At 37.9% G+C, this 15,530-nt stretch overlaps 1 protein-coding gene across 4 annotated transcripts in view; it reads right to left on the reverse strand.

Moving 5' to 3' along the window:
• clmpb (CXADR like membrane protein b) overlaps nt 1–15,530 on the reverse strand; it is a 113,869-nt gene that overhangs the window by 40,233 nt on the left and 58,106 nt on the right. For all 4 annotated transcript variants that reach the window (XR_015867206.1, XR_015867205.1, XM_088427497.1 and 1 more), the window contains exon 2: nt 372–523. Coding sequence is in view for 2 of the 4 variants with exons in the window: in XM_088427497.1 (XP_088283623.1) it covers nt 372–523 (152 nt within the window). In the remaining 2 variants the exon portion in view is untranslated. The remainder of the gene's footprint in view (nt 1–371; nt 524–15,530) is intronic.

A 15,530-nucleotide genomic window follows, 5' to 3' on the forward strand; every position in this document is an offset into this window, starting at 1 on the left:
AATCACGCTTGTTTTGAAGCCATTTATAGTCAGTCATCTTCACATCATGAAATTTAGAGTGCTCAATTAAACTGTCATGCATGTTTTTTAAATGTGGGAGGACACGGGATGTTTAATTATATGTAAACTATTTGCTAATGACTTTGTTGTGTACTGTCTTGAATTTCTGGAGAGTCAAATCTCATGCCAAAAAGTAAGTCTATTTGGTAAGAACTGAGACTTTTTCGAGTGAGGACAAGGACCTTTTCGAGTTTGAATTTAGATTTTCTATCTTGAATTAAATGCCTGCCAAATCTCCTTTCTGATTATAATACAAATGCCCACAATGATTATAAATTGTGAAATGGAAAGGATAACACATGTCTTCTCACCACTTTCTGTTTAGAGTACGGTTTCTGCAGGAGCCACTCAATGTCAATGGATCCGGATGATTGGAATTGGTGGTGGCAAGGTAAGGTGGCGTTGTCCCCAACTACCTTCTTCATCTCAGTCTGGGCACCACCTGACAGTGGACTGAGGAGAACTGGAAAAAGAAGAGACTGATGTCAGCTAGCTCCTAAAACTGGTAAACATGAAGAAAACTGTGACAGACAACACTCTGATCTCCACTTTTGTCTGGATGAAGCTGTGGAAAAAACTGAAAACATTTTTGTTTTTGTGTAGTCATGTGAGCATTCTTGTGTGAGCATTAAAGCAACAATAAGATATAATTTGTTTTATTTCTTCCAGAATTCCACTGAAGTGTCATTAACTTCAAGATAAAGCTGTAAAACACCAAAGACATCATCTAAAGCACAGGTGTCAAATTACGGTCCTCGAGGGCCGTCCTGCATGTTTTCCAGGTATCTCACCTCAGAACACCTGATTCAAATGATTAGTTCATCAGCAAGCTCTGCAGGAGCTTGAAAATGAGCCTAATCATTTGAATCAGGTGTGTTTGAGAAAGAAGCATCAAAAACATGCACTGGCCCTCGAGTTCTGGTGTTTGACTCCTATAGTCTATAGGTACACAAATAAGCCAATAAATGAAAGCCACTTAAGAGGCACAATTCTGAATGTAAATACATCTTGCAGAAAAAATTAAACTAAAATAAAGTCTTGTAAAAAAAAGTTGGAACAGCTGCATATAAAAACTTAAAGAACCATGACAACTCATTCTAATCTTTTATTAGGTCTTTCCATTCGGGTAGTAATGATTAATTTGTTAAACCTAGACTTTAGATAGAAATTGTACTTTTCTATGTTGGTGACAGTCTGACACTGAAACTGGTGTCTCCGGTACAAGGCTGGTTTAGTGGCTATCTTTAAAATTAACCTGTTGTTTTCAGAAGGAAAGCTAGATATGATTAACTGAAACAGTGTCAAACTTATTTGTAGTTATAATATGGATAAAACAAATATATCTAAAAATCTCAACAAACTGGTTTAGTATTCATCCATTCGAATGAATAGGACATAGATCCTGACAATTGCTGAAGTTTATCCATATTAAATTAGAAATAAAAAAAAAAGTCTACCTAAATTATATCAAAATTTGTCCCTTACTGAAAAAGAATCTAGCTTAGATGATATCATAATATGGCCCTTCCTGATGTTTTTGACTTTTCTCCTGTTCATTTCTTGGCCTGACATCAAAATAACACATGGCCAAAAATGGCCAAAAAGAAGTTCTCTGTGACAAAATCTAGGGATTTCAGCAACACGGAAGATTTTTCTATCATAATAATAATAATAATAATAACAATAGCAATAATGATGATGATGATGACAAATACAAGCAGCACTGTGGCCAAGTGGTTACCATAGTTCAGTCCTGAGTTAAAGTCCAGCTTGCTCCAGCCTCCCTGTGTGTAGTTTACATGTTTGCCCCATGCCCGTGTGGGTTCTCTCTGGTTTCCTTCCCCCATTCCGAAAAACATGCATGGTAGGTGTATTAGAGACTCTGAATTGTCCTTCGGTATGATTGGGCGCATGAGTGATTGTTCGTTCTGGTGTGCCCTGGAATTGAATGGCAAACAGTTCAGGGTGTCCCCCACCTACTGCCTGACGACGGCTGGGATAGGCACTAGCAAGCCAGCGACTCTAGTGAAGACAAGCTGCTACAGAAAATGGATTGTTGGATGATGATAAATACAAGAAATGAGCACTTAAATACCCTAAAAAGCCCTGATAACAGACACATGAAGAAACAACAGATGACTAAAGAACATGACCTACTCTGCTGCCTATATATACACAGCTCTTTAAACAAATGATTCTCAATTTACACCTTTGAAGTTTTTAGGTAAAATACAGTACAGTTAGAAACATAACAGTCATTTTAAGGAGTCCACTTAAAGCGGTGGTTCTCACTGGGGGTCCACGAGCCAATAGGGTTCCCTGGCCTGATTGCAGGGGGTCCGTGAAATAAATTTGGGTTATTAAGAAAAAATATATATTTGGGTTCAATTTATTTTATATTAAATCTTACTCTTAATAACACTTCGATAAAGCAATACATTCAAACAGTTTATATATTTTAAAAATGTAATAATTTTGAAATTTGTCAAATAGACCCACGTAATCCATATCATCAAAGAGCTTGATTTTTCAGTCAGTAAATATGTGGCAGCAGCCTGTTTGGGGGGAAATTGACTAATGTGGGGATATTTTTAGTTTTATTTTTTGATTGAGAGAGTTCAGCATGAAAGCCATTTTTTTCCCAACAAAACCAAATTTCATCTGGTTTTTAAACTTGCTGGTAGGCCGCATTCAGGTTGAAGTTCCCATTCCAATCAGACTTTAAGTTGAAGCCAGAGATAAATAAGCTTTATTTTCTCGCTTATTGCAAACAAAATAAACCCCAGGCTACTCCATAAGGTGCTCATGTTGCACTAAAAAACATAGGTAACTATAAATATGTGTGAGTGTGTGTGTTTAATGAGTTACTCTGGGCACCGGCCAAGCTGTTGCATCGAAATTCTCTGTGGGGGAGCAGCAGTTCTAATTTACTATAGAAAGCTGAACCACATGGTGTGCTTCAGTAGAAATAGCCTGAGGTGTCACTGAGGTGTGTAGAAAATTGTGTTTGTGCATCCAGAGGGTGTGTCCCACTAGAGATAGCGGACTGCTAAAATAATGCAGAGCTCCAGCGGGCTCATGCACTTAAATGCGACAAGTTATTTTTGGCTCTTCAACATTTAACTTAACTACCTGCTTTTAGTTTAATTGCAGTGTGAGTCAACAGTTTGTGGGGCTTGTAAATGCTGAAAACAAAGTTATCCACCCTATAGCTGATAAGGATTTGGAATGCGGTATGTTATTTATAAGCAGTTCATTTTTCATATGATGATGAATGTTTCCCTCTGTTGGCAAAGAATGAATTACCAGCACATTTCTGTTAGCAAAAAGGTGGTAGTGTATTGAACTTGTCAATGAATAAAAAGATATCACACCACTGTCAAATGTTGCAGAGAGTGTCTGAGGATGCATCAGTACCCAGCGGTCCACTCTTTTCCTGGTCCGTCCGAACTCGAGCAGTCCCATAAGTGAGCTGCGGGCCAATGAAAATGTCAGCTCAGTGCTGCGAAGCCAGAGTGTCAGCGCTGACGCAGGACACAAAGGAGAGAAGCAGCCGTCCATAAACAGCTTCTTCAAACATGCGCATGCTATCATTTGCTTGCGTTCAGCAGTTTTGAGTTTTGTTGCATCTCTATTTTTTTTTCCAGTAAAGTCACTGTCAATCTAGTTGAAAGGAGCAAAAATACTTGACAGCAGATACTTTTTTTTTTTTTTGTCTCTTTTGACAGGAACGGTTTCTGATGTCCTGCTCTCATTGAGCCTTTAAATCACCAGTCAGCAAAAAAACACAGGACGTCCATTCCCTTTGTGGATGACTATTTGATGCAGTGTCATTCCGAGTCTGGATTCTGGGTTCCCATATTTCAATAATATGGGTTTGTGTGCGTGCAGTGAATTGAACATCACTGTACAGGTTAATGGATGATTGTGTAGGTCTCGATGCTCTGTCGACTGTCTTCTCTTAACCCCTCTCTGTAATCAAGCAAGCACGCCAGAGACTCAGTGCAGAACCTTGCCGTGTGCCAAAAGCCAGATAAGAGCCCTCTGTGCCCTTTTTTCACCTCCTACCTCTGCATCAACTGCCCCAACCATATGCTCTATAAATCTAGGAGTCTCTCCGTAGATATGGCACATTTCAATAGATGAAGTCAGGTTATGGTAATCTTTCTCCAAGATGACATTAAAACAATTTCCATTAACCAACTTTTTGAGACTCACACAAGGACAGTGAAGGTCAGCTCCTTCACCGTGGTTCAAACATGACACCGGCCCGCAAAATCCACTAGAATATAAAGGCAGATTTTCAAATGTAATTGTTACTTATTAGGGGTGTGCCAGAAAAATCTATTTTCATCAGAAGGTCATTAAAACAATATTAAAATAAAACAGAAAACGATGTGCTTCCTGTCAGCTTCCGTACTGCGCGCTATGCCATGTCGTCAGCATACAACCCTTTTGACATCAGTCTTGTCGTTTTCCCACGGCGGTGAGTTCAAATGTTTCCGTTTTGTCTTTCAGGCAAGTTTCAGTTAATTTGTTAGAGCCGAGTCTTGTTTTGAAGTTCTACTTTTATTTTGCCGCCAGCTGTCTTAACAGGGAGTGTGGTGAGTTTGTGAACGTGGGAGTTATACAGTTGGGGACGAGGGATAAGAATCTGCTTGTGCAGCAAGACGTGCATTAAATTCCGAAATGCGCAACACCTGTATGTATAATGTTGTTTGTTAAATTAAGGTGAAATTTGATAGGTAAAGTGACGTATGATGTTAGTTTAACGTAACTGCTGTCAAATTGTCAACTAATAGAAGTTTCTCGTTTACATCTGCTGTGAATATGTGCTATGGAAGAACATGGCCAAGTTGAGCAACCTTCTTCCTTTTTAGTTTCACTCTGCTGATGTTGATGCAGAGATGTGCATTCCAAGCTAGAAACTACTATGAGGACATCTTGCGTCATCACTTCAGAGGTTTGCTCCGACTAAGCTTATACTTGACTCAGCAAGGAGAGTGGAGTTTCAGTTTGTTGTTAAGGAATAAACTATCGAAACAAATGAGCTAACCAAGATAAGATATTGATACAGAACATTAAGCAAATGGTCAGTAATCAACACTGTACAAAACTTCAGCTTGTCCACGAAACAAAATAAAATAAAAAGAAGATAAAATACTGTACAAAACAATGTATGCAAAATTAATTCAAAAACATATATTACTCACATACTGTACATGTAAATGAATGAAAATACTGTCTCTAATGTACTGTCATGTTTCTGTTGTGGTTTCGGGTTGGGTTTTCTGTTTTGGGGGAGTTTGGTATTTTCAAATTGTGGGTTTCTTTTTAGTTCTTGTGTCTTGCTCTCATTTGGTTTCCCTTGCGTCGATCCTCTTTAGCGTGATTTGTTTCCACCTGACTGTGTACCTGCCCTCCTTGTCATCCAATCAACTTCCTCTGCCTTTTGTTCTTCCCCAGCTGTTTCGCGTTTCCTTGTAAAGTGTCTAGGCTATTTAAGTTGGAAGTTTGCATTCAGTTTGTGTCGGGGCATTGTCTTTGTCACATTGTCGTTTTGCGCCTTGCCCGAGTTCATGCCTAAGTTGCCTCACAGTGCTAAGATAAGTCTTTACGTCTCTGTTTGCATTAGATCTGTGTTTCCCTCTGCGAGCCTGCCCCTGTCTGCTGTGTTTGATATTTATGTCCTTTAGGTTGCTACTTTACTGTTGCTACCCTGATTTTTGGTCCTCTCTTTTTATTAAATACCAATTTTTGAGTTCAACTCACTTCCCGCTTCCCTGCCTTGGGTCCACCTCTGCACACCATCATGCCGAATCCCGACATGTACTAAATAATATGTTACAAACAGTTGCTCAGAGATTAACCAACTGGGACACATTTTCCCCATACTGTCAATTTAGCTCCTCTCTTGAAAAAGGTCATTTTCATATCTTGTTTGTCATAAATATACTGAGAAATCTCAATATTTTTCATTTGGGCAACAATTTTTCACATACTTTGATCTACAGTGTTCTATCTTAAAAAAAAAAAAAAAAAATATATATATATATATATATATATATATATATATATATATATATATATAATATATATATATATATATATATATATACACAGATAAGTACAAAAGCTATACAGTTTATAGTTATCTTAAAAAATAGCATGCTCCTTACAAATCATAACTTAATGAATGTAAAAAAATAAAATAAAATAATACACTTGCACATATGACCCGGATAGTTTGATGATTCTATCCACTGACGCAGAAATCATTTTTACTCAATTGAATTTAATCATTTTGAATCGAAAAACGGTTTTCAAAATCTGAACTGAATCGTGAGACAGCCAAATATTCCCACCCCTATTACTTACTTTATATCGCTATTTACAAATGCTTGTTTGTAGATGACGTTTGCCAGTAGACATCTTCCTTATACTTGATCACTAATGTTTTAAATTATCATTAATAAAGCTTGATTTGAATTGGCGTCAAATTGATCGCCAATAATGAAAAGTGAATTTTGTTTGTAAGATCACTACTTGATATGAAACTATCAGATTTTAAAGACTGTAAAGCACACTTGTTTGATTTTTCTCATAAATTGACAGTGCACCTTATAATCAGGGGCACCTGATGTACCAAGGCTCGAAATAGGTTGCATATTGCTGTTTGCTTGGTATGAGTTTGGACTTCTCGCCTCGTGTTCACCCAAAATTGTTAAACTGAGAATCAAGGAAGCTTCCGTCCATTATCAATGCATGCTGAAGCCTATCCGAGCTGTGGCAGTCGATGGGGTACACCCTAAACCGGCATGATTATATAGCCTTTGTAATGCATGCCTTTGCATCCATGCCGGATGAAATGCAAAACTGTTTTACATGAAAAGAAGTCGATTGATTATTTTAAAGAGAACATTTTTGATATTGCTTTTCATATTCATTATATTGTGGACGTGCATGTTATGAAGCACCCATTAGTGTGGTGGCTTAAAATAGGTTTTGACAGAAAGAAATCACATTATTTGCCAGAGAGACTTGGCAGACAAGTGAGAAATGAGGGGGTTTGGTTGGTATATAATCACCTCTCCCTCAGTTTGACAGTTATTTATGGTAGGGAGAGATGCTTTTGTGCTGTGAAATGGCTGATGCCATACTGGCAAAATAAGCTTTCATGTGAGTTTGCATTCACTTTGGCCTGTTTTGTAGCGTACACAGCTGGGACAGTTGGATTCTTATGGACCCCATCATTTTTGTCAACAACACTTGATGCTGAACTTCCCAATTGTGGCATCTTTGCATCGACAGATGGCAGCTCAAACAATGACAGCTTTTTAAACAACAGTCTTGAGGAAACCTGAAAACAGTAGCAAGCAGAAACATATACGGGGTGTAGATCTCCCACACAGAAAGATTGTTGTAAAGATATTACTGCTTAAAAAGTGACTTTGTTACAGTTTAGAAGTGTAATTGTATTAACTGAAAGAAAAAATGCCAAAGGGACTATGGAATAAACATGGTAGCATTGTGAGGCGATTAATTTTTAAAAATATTTAATCGCATGATTTTCTGTAGTCAATCTGATTAATCTATTTTTTTTTTACGACTGTTTTTGTTTTGCGTATCACATTTACTTGAGTTACATCTTGGAATTTGGATCGGCTTTCTTTGATCCTTGAATAGAAACATTCTATTCTATTCTATTCCATTCTAACTGCTGTCATTTTTCCCCTCACATTTTCTATCAGCCTTCTCTTAGGTCTTTCTTTAGCTTTCACTCCTGTTAACTCTTTCATCATCCTTCTACCAACAAACAGTGCTCACGATTTATCTTCTGAATCTAAGTCTGGTGCCTCTAATTTTGTCAAGAAAATAACGACGGTCCCTCATGAGGCTATTTCTAATCACGTTCAGCTCTGCCTCATGTCATGCTTCGTTTTTTTCAGGGGGGTGGAATAACTTCAAATTTATTACAGTTTAATAGTCTCCAAATTGTAATGTGCAAAACTGCATCTATTCATTTTGATTTACTTTCACCAAAACAACTATAAAATAGACATTTAACTTTAATGAACTCGCACTCAATACTGATGACAGCAGTGCAACAGATTGCGACTGATACAAAATTAACGACCATCTTTCCACTCAACTTTTGTACCTTGTTGTTAACAATGATTATTCAATTGTTAAACAGTCATTTTCAATCCTCCTGATAGAGACTTCCAAGATACGTCTTTTAAACAAATATGCTCATTTCTGTCATCAAAACTAATCCCTTGTGCTGTTATAAAAATGAACACCCAATTATGCACCTACAATGAGTAAATATCAAATCTACAGAAACATAATAGGTGGACTTAAACATTAGACCATACCACAGCATTAAATGGAACAATATATTGAAGATGCATTGCAAAGAAAAGGCCAGTAGAGCACTTTAAATAGATCATGAGAAGTGGAGTCCTGAGAAGAGTCAAGAAGATTATGCGTTAAAACATGTACTGATTCGATTGTATGACATATACCTAACCGAAATGTTATTTATCAAGACTTAAATGTGTTAATACGGAAAACATCTTGTTCGTGAAATTGCGCAATACAGCTTCTCAACGTATAATGAAGTTTTACTTGTTATAATTATCCTCTCCCATATTACTATTTCAAATAAGCATGAACATTTAAAGGGTTAAGTCACCAATTGACCACTTTTACAATCATCAGTGATGTAGTTTGTGTTTGAACTTGCTAACCAACTAACCAATTTACAAATTAAGGACCAACCAAAGACCAAATAACAAACCATCAAGGGAATTGGGAATAATACATGAGAATCAAAATAAACAAATCTTAAATCTATATAATCTCTCTAATAATGTAGTTTCAGTCATATTTGTGAATTGACAGAACTTCATCAAATTCCAAAAAGACAAGTAAAAGATCAAGAGATAGAATTGACCCTTTCACCCCCTGCGCTTTTGAAAAACTGGCAGTGGGCATAGGAATGGTAACAATAAGATGAAATGGAATCTATCGGTTCATTACACACCTTTTCTACAATTCTAGGGGCGACTAGCAACTTTTCCATTCATAACAAGCCAGTGCTGGGCCCAAAGTCAACAAGGTCGATTGTGTTGTACAATTTTCTAGTCAATTACTCAAAGTACAGTGGAAATATATTGATAATATATGATATATATCTGCGTTACCATAGATCCCACTTATTACTATGTATTCTATGTGTTTTGTGATCATTTATACTTCTCTGGCACCTTTATAGTATTATTGTTTTTATTATTACTGTATTATAACTGTATTATTGTGACAAATAAGCCCAAGGGTCTGTAACCTAATCTATTGAAGTGGGAATATGTTTTAACAAATTTTCCAAGTATCCTTGACTTACAAACAAGTAATATATATGTTATTAATATTAGTTTTTTTTTTGTTTTTTTTTTTAGGGGAAAAAAAAGAATTTGTAGTGGAAGGCTTATGCCGAGAAGAGTCGTGACCTATAGCTTCCACATCCCAAACTTCTTCAGTTTAGGGCTCAGAATGGGCAGTTATTTGAGTCCCAGATTAGGATTTCCCAGCAGTAAGAATGAAAGATAGCACACACGATTAAGAAAAGTCAAATGGGTTCTAAACCCAAGTTTTGCAAAAAATAAGAGAGAAGGGGAGAGACACAAAGAGTGAAAAAAGGGTTGAAGCGACTTCTATGAATAGGCCCTAGGGGGAGTTGTGCTCCAGTTAATCTGCCTCACTGAGCCCCGCAATCTTCTTATGGTGTGACCAGGGAGACAGACAGACGGACTGACAGGGCAGGCCTGGATCTTTCACACTGCCTAAAGTCAAGTTTCATATCCCCTCAGTCAGCAGTGAGTGTATGCAGCTCTCACCAAGACCAAAGCTCGTGACCTCTGGTGCGCTCGTACATCAAAAACCAAAGACGGCGGGGGATGAGGATGGATAGTGCAATGTCTGACTTCCCGTAGACCTTTTGAAAGTCACAAGGAGGGAGAATTGCACCAGCACAAAGGGAAGATTTGGACACAGGTTGGACACGGGAAAGGAAGAATTTGACAACGGTGTCATGCGTGACAACAGTGAACGCAGCGGAAAGACACTTCCTGCATATCTGCATAATAGAAATGTGGGGGTAAAACAGTCTGTTCGGCATTGTGCTCTGTGATTTAGAGTGCAGCTGTCACAGTCACGAATAACGCACTTTTACAATTTCATTCCAACAGTATCTTTGTGCTTGTTAGTATCAAGGAGACATTTAGAAAGGTTGTCTTCATCAAAAGTATAACGTGACCTAATTTGGAGATTCAAAGGGCAAACATTAGGTCCTATAAATACCACTATTGTGGCTGCAAGTTACACCTCACATCCTCTTATTCTCTCTCTCCCTGCTGTTATCTTCACGGAATTTCACACAGCACTGCTTGAAAGGGAGAAAAAGGCTTGATATGACTCAGCAGACAGCAGGCTGCCTCCCGTTGTTAGTGCGCAGTGCAAAAACAAGCCGCATGCTCTTTCGGAATAACTTCTCATCCAAGCTGCCCTTTATTTTTAAAACTATTGATTCTTAAAGTCAAAGTCTTTACATTTACAAGGTTTTGTGCACCATTAAAAGACATGTTTTGTAAGTGGCCCGCGACTTGTTGCTTTGTCGTTCAACTCGTGAAATTGCTCAAGTAAAATGTAAAGGGCTTCTCTTTCTTTCACTCAACTGGCTATTTGATGGGGTGAGCTTTTGTACCCCTCTTTGCCTTGCAACCTTTTCTTGGCTTCAGGGTCTTGCGGATATCATTTAATGGCACATTACTCCTCGAACAAAAAATATATAGGCCTATGTATGTATGTACTTACATATATAATACTTTCAGTCATCCTTCCAAAAAGGGGGCAAACGCAACGTTAAGACGTCATTAAGCTTAAGAAATAGCAAGCGAGCAAATCTTGCTGCGCCATCAAGAAGGCAGCAGCCTCAACTGCGGGAGAGCAGCACGCTATATTGGGAGCAGAAGGTACAGCAGCATCTGTAGTTGAAGACCTAGTGCCTCATATGGGATCAACATCTACTGTGTGCAGGTTTTTTGGGTTCAAAAAACGTGATGTTGATCAAAAATAAGTTATATGCAAAGGCTGCCACGGAGTTGTGCTTGCGCCACACAGCATCACAACTAACTTATTCAATCACATGAAAAACACCACAAACAAAAATATGATGAATGCATGGCTAAAGCTCCCCTTGGTACACTATATTCCCATCTGTGTCCAAGGGTACCTTGACTCGCACTTGTGTGTGTGTGTGTGTGTGTGTGTGTGTGTGTGTGTGTGTGTGTGTGTGTGTGTGTGTGTGTGTGTGTGTGTGTGTGTATATCCAACCATCTACCCATTTTCTAGAGCCGCTCATCCCCACAGGGGGCGCAGGCTTGCTGACGCCTATCTCATCGGGCTTCAGGCAATAGGCGGGGGACACACTGAACTGATTGCCAGCCAATCGCAGGGCACACAAAGATGAACAACCATTCACACACCTAAGGACAATTCAGTATGTCCATTTCACCTGCCATGCCTGGAAGCCGGAGTGCCCGGAGAGAACCTATGTGGGCTCGGGGAGAACATGCAAACTCCAAACAGGAAGGCCGGAGCCACTTGAACCTGGGTGGACGTGCTATTCACTGCGGCACCGAGCTGCCCTTATATATATATATATATATATATATATATATATATATATATATATATATACATATATATACATATATATACATATATATATATATATATATATATATATATATATATATATATACACACACACACTCACACACACACATTTAATGTTCCTCATTTTTCAAAAATAAAAGCCGCAAATTAGAAAATATAAATAGTAGAAAAACATTAGAAGCACTGAGGCTACCCCTGCTTAAAGATACGATTCATACCATTTTCAAATTATATATGTGTGTGGTGTGAAAGTTGTGACAAAATATCTTTTGAATGCAAATTTTCTTGCTCATATTAACCTTTGCCCAAATATTTCGGAGATGAGTGAAAATGGAGAAATAGATTAAATGCAATCATTCTCAATAAATTACATTCAAACGGGACGAAAGGTGCGCAGGTGAAAAGGGAAAGCCATAAAGGTCAAAAGTGAATGGGCAAAAAAGTTGGAATTAAACCTTTCAGATGCATGAATGTGAGGCGCTCACTTTGCATTGCCTTCAACTAATGTTGTGCAAAAGTGATGCCATTGCCCTCGTCATTTTCCAAAATTAGTTAGAATACAAAATTAGTTCTACGACAGCCACTTTTATTATAACCCAAGTATTCAGCTTTTTTGCTCTTTGCGAATTAGGGTAGTGCTGGAATTTGATGATGACGGGAAGTTAATTACACCATTCTCCTGGGAGAGAAGGGCAGCTAAAGTTGCTTACAGGGCTATACGCCTTGTATCAACAGTGTATCTGCTGGAGCCTCCCGGAGGAAGCTGTCCAACGTGCTACAGCATTTCCATTAATCTTCAGATTTTCTTTTTCTTTTTTGTCTTTAACTGTCCAGAAAGAGAATTGGCAACACATTTTATAGAAATAACAGTTTCTAACTGTTTGATTACAGTAATTAATCTAGGGAGTTTAATTTCAGTGATTTATACTTTTTGTATTTCATTTTAACAAACAAAATAATGACCTGCTTTAGGTTGCAGTAAAAGATTGGCAAATACATTGAACAGATAAAAACAATAAAACCACACTTCCAGCTGACTTTACTTACTGCATTTTTCGTACTATAAGGCATACTTAAAATGTTGTATTTTTTTTTAAATTTGATTGTGCAGCTTATCATCAGGTGTGCCTTCTACTGTATATGATTTTCAACTATTCACTTTATCATCTTAGTTTAAATTCTTTCCTATTTACTTTCACCTCAAGGTCCCAAAAATAAGGTACTTTACACCTGCCAACAAATGAATACAGATAAGTTAAATATGATCTTAATAGGGTTAAATGTAGATCTTAAGTTGAATAAACCTTTACCTATTAGCTGTACTAGTTTGTTATCCGGATTATGCATCTGTTATGCACCTTATAAACATTGCGCTCTAGAACCCATTGTATCTTATGGGGTGAAAAATTGGGTAATAGTTTCGTCAAGGTCTTCGCAAACACGTCATGTTTGGTGGTTTGCCTACGGTTCTATCGTTGAAGTCCTTAACCACCTGGCTTTCATTTACATACAATACAATACGGGTACAATCCTTAAGGAAACTGATTGGTCTAGCCCAGTGGTTCTCAAAGTGAGGTCCGTGGCCTCAGTGCAAGGGGTCTGTGAAATAACTGTACACTCTTTTTTTCCATTTCTGCAGGAACGGGTGGAGTAAACCTGACAACACATCTGCACACTTCTTGTGCTTCAACATGAGCCTAGGGAGTATGGAATTACCAATAACACACATATTGAATACCTTTTTATAAATGGTGCATGAAACTAAGAAGATATTTTAACATTTCAAAGCCCCCAAAATATATTTGTATTAATGAATTTGAGACTGGCATGACTTCAAAGATGACAAGCAGATGAAAAACAATGACTTGGTTTCAATGGGGAAAAAGAAATATGTATCTCAACATTTCCAAATCCCATGAAGGTAATATATGTATAACACATGACATATTTGGCTACAATTGATTAGCGGGGATTTTTCACTAGCCTGGCCTTATCATCACCCAACTTGGGCTGACATTTGACACCTAGGGTGTAGCTCTCGACCCCTCATTTGCAAATGTTTAGAAGGGACAGCAGAACAGCCTATTGAAAGTCGACATGTTTTGACAAGCTGTGCAATACTTTAGCCTCCTAGTGTTTTTTTTTTTTTTTTTCTATGCTTTTCTTTGATACCACACATCAAAAACATAAGAAAAAAAACGAGCTGGGTCAAAATTTACCCAGGGGTTAATGGATGGGTGGATATCAGATTTGTTGTGCTTTCCGAAAAGAACACTCTTTATATTCTTGGTCAGTGTGTTTTACACGTAATTTCTAAGTATTCAATAAAATCTTATCCCACAGCTGAGTAGCAAGGTATTTTGTTGGCAAGGGGTTTAAGAATAAGGGAAAATACTGTTGCTCTTGAGTATTAGGAACAAAAGGTGCCGTGTGAAAAATTAAAAATAAAAAACGTCCTTTTGGTGGGTTTAAAATTTTATTCAACCCTGCACGCCTGCCAGATGGTACAGTGCAAAAGAATGTGTGCGCCAGTCATTAACGCACAACTGCTGCTGATCAGCTCAAATCTTTCCTGTTGGGCAATTTTATAAATATATACATATATTCAATTATAAATTGAATTATAATTATAAACAGCCGTAATGCTCACAAGAGCGCATGCAAACAACCTTCAGCGTCAGGTAGACCTCATGACATGAAGGAGCTCCTCAAAATACCCAACCCCCCACCACACACACACACACACACACACACACACACAAACACACTCATTATTTATGTCTTCTAATCACAATTTGTGGCTGGCAAGCTTGAAAGTGAAGCCCACTCACGTTGTTGGCACACATCGAGACATGGGCACTGACCTCAGCGGATCGATACTTAATAAGCTTTTGTGCTGCCAAGTCCATTTTGCTGCAATCCGCAGTATTTTTTTTTTTGGTTTTGTTTTGTTTCCATTACATTGAAAATAGAGCTGACTAGGTTGTATGACCACAGGAAGTGGAAGGCAGCGTTTTCACCCACATTTTAGCCCATGATACTTCACAATAGCGTGGGATGGATGAAACGTTTGATTTCTCGCTACCTCATGCGCCATAAAGGCATTACACACTTGATTTATTACGTGTAATGGAATATAGTCCTCTGTTAGAGAGGGTCAAATAAACATTTAATATCCAATGTAAAAGCTACGGAGCGTATATGGTAACATTTGATAGTACAGTACATGATGAACAAGGAGTGATTATCCAATAGCAAGCACACACAGAGTGCCTCATGTGGTCGGCTTGTCTCAGGCAGTTAGACTAATCACAAATCTTTATTTAAAAGGGAAAAAAAAACAGCACTCTGCTACCAGTTAGTAGTTGACAATTAACAATACTCTGGACTGTAGAACACCACCCATTTGTCCTGAGCTGAAGCACCAAATCATTGGTATTTTTTTGGTTTTGACATATACAATAGGTCTAAGCAATATATCAAATTAAATTGATTATTTTTCATTTTAAAAATTGAGAGTTTGAAAATTAGCTGAACCATGAAATTGAGGTTTCGCACGAGGGGCAAAATGGGTTTCCAAGAAGTGTATACAATAGTGTACAATAGTGTACAATAGTTACTACCGAATTTCTCCATGTACAAGTTGACCTTGTGTATAAGTTGACCCCCCTTTTTTTCCTTCAATTTGGGTGAATTTTACAAAAACGCGAGTATACGTCTACCCCTGACTT

The sequence above is a fragment of the Hippichthys cyanospilos genome, chromosome 11, assembly GCF_059441005.1.
Source record: "Hippichthys cyanospilos isolate Australia breed blue-spotted pipefish chromosome 11, RoL_Hcya_1.0, whole genome shotgun sequence".
Taxonomy (NCBI): Eukaryota; Metazoa; Chordata; class Actinopteri; order Syngnathiformes; family Syngnathidae; genus Hippichthys; species Hippichthys cyanospilos.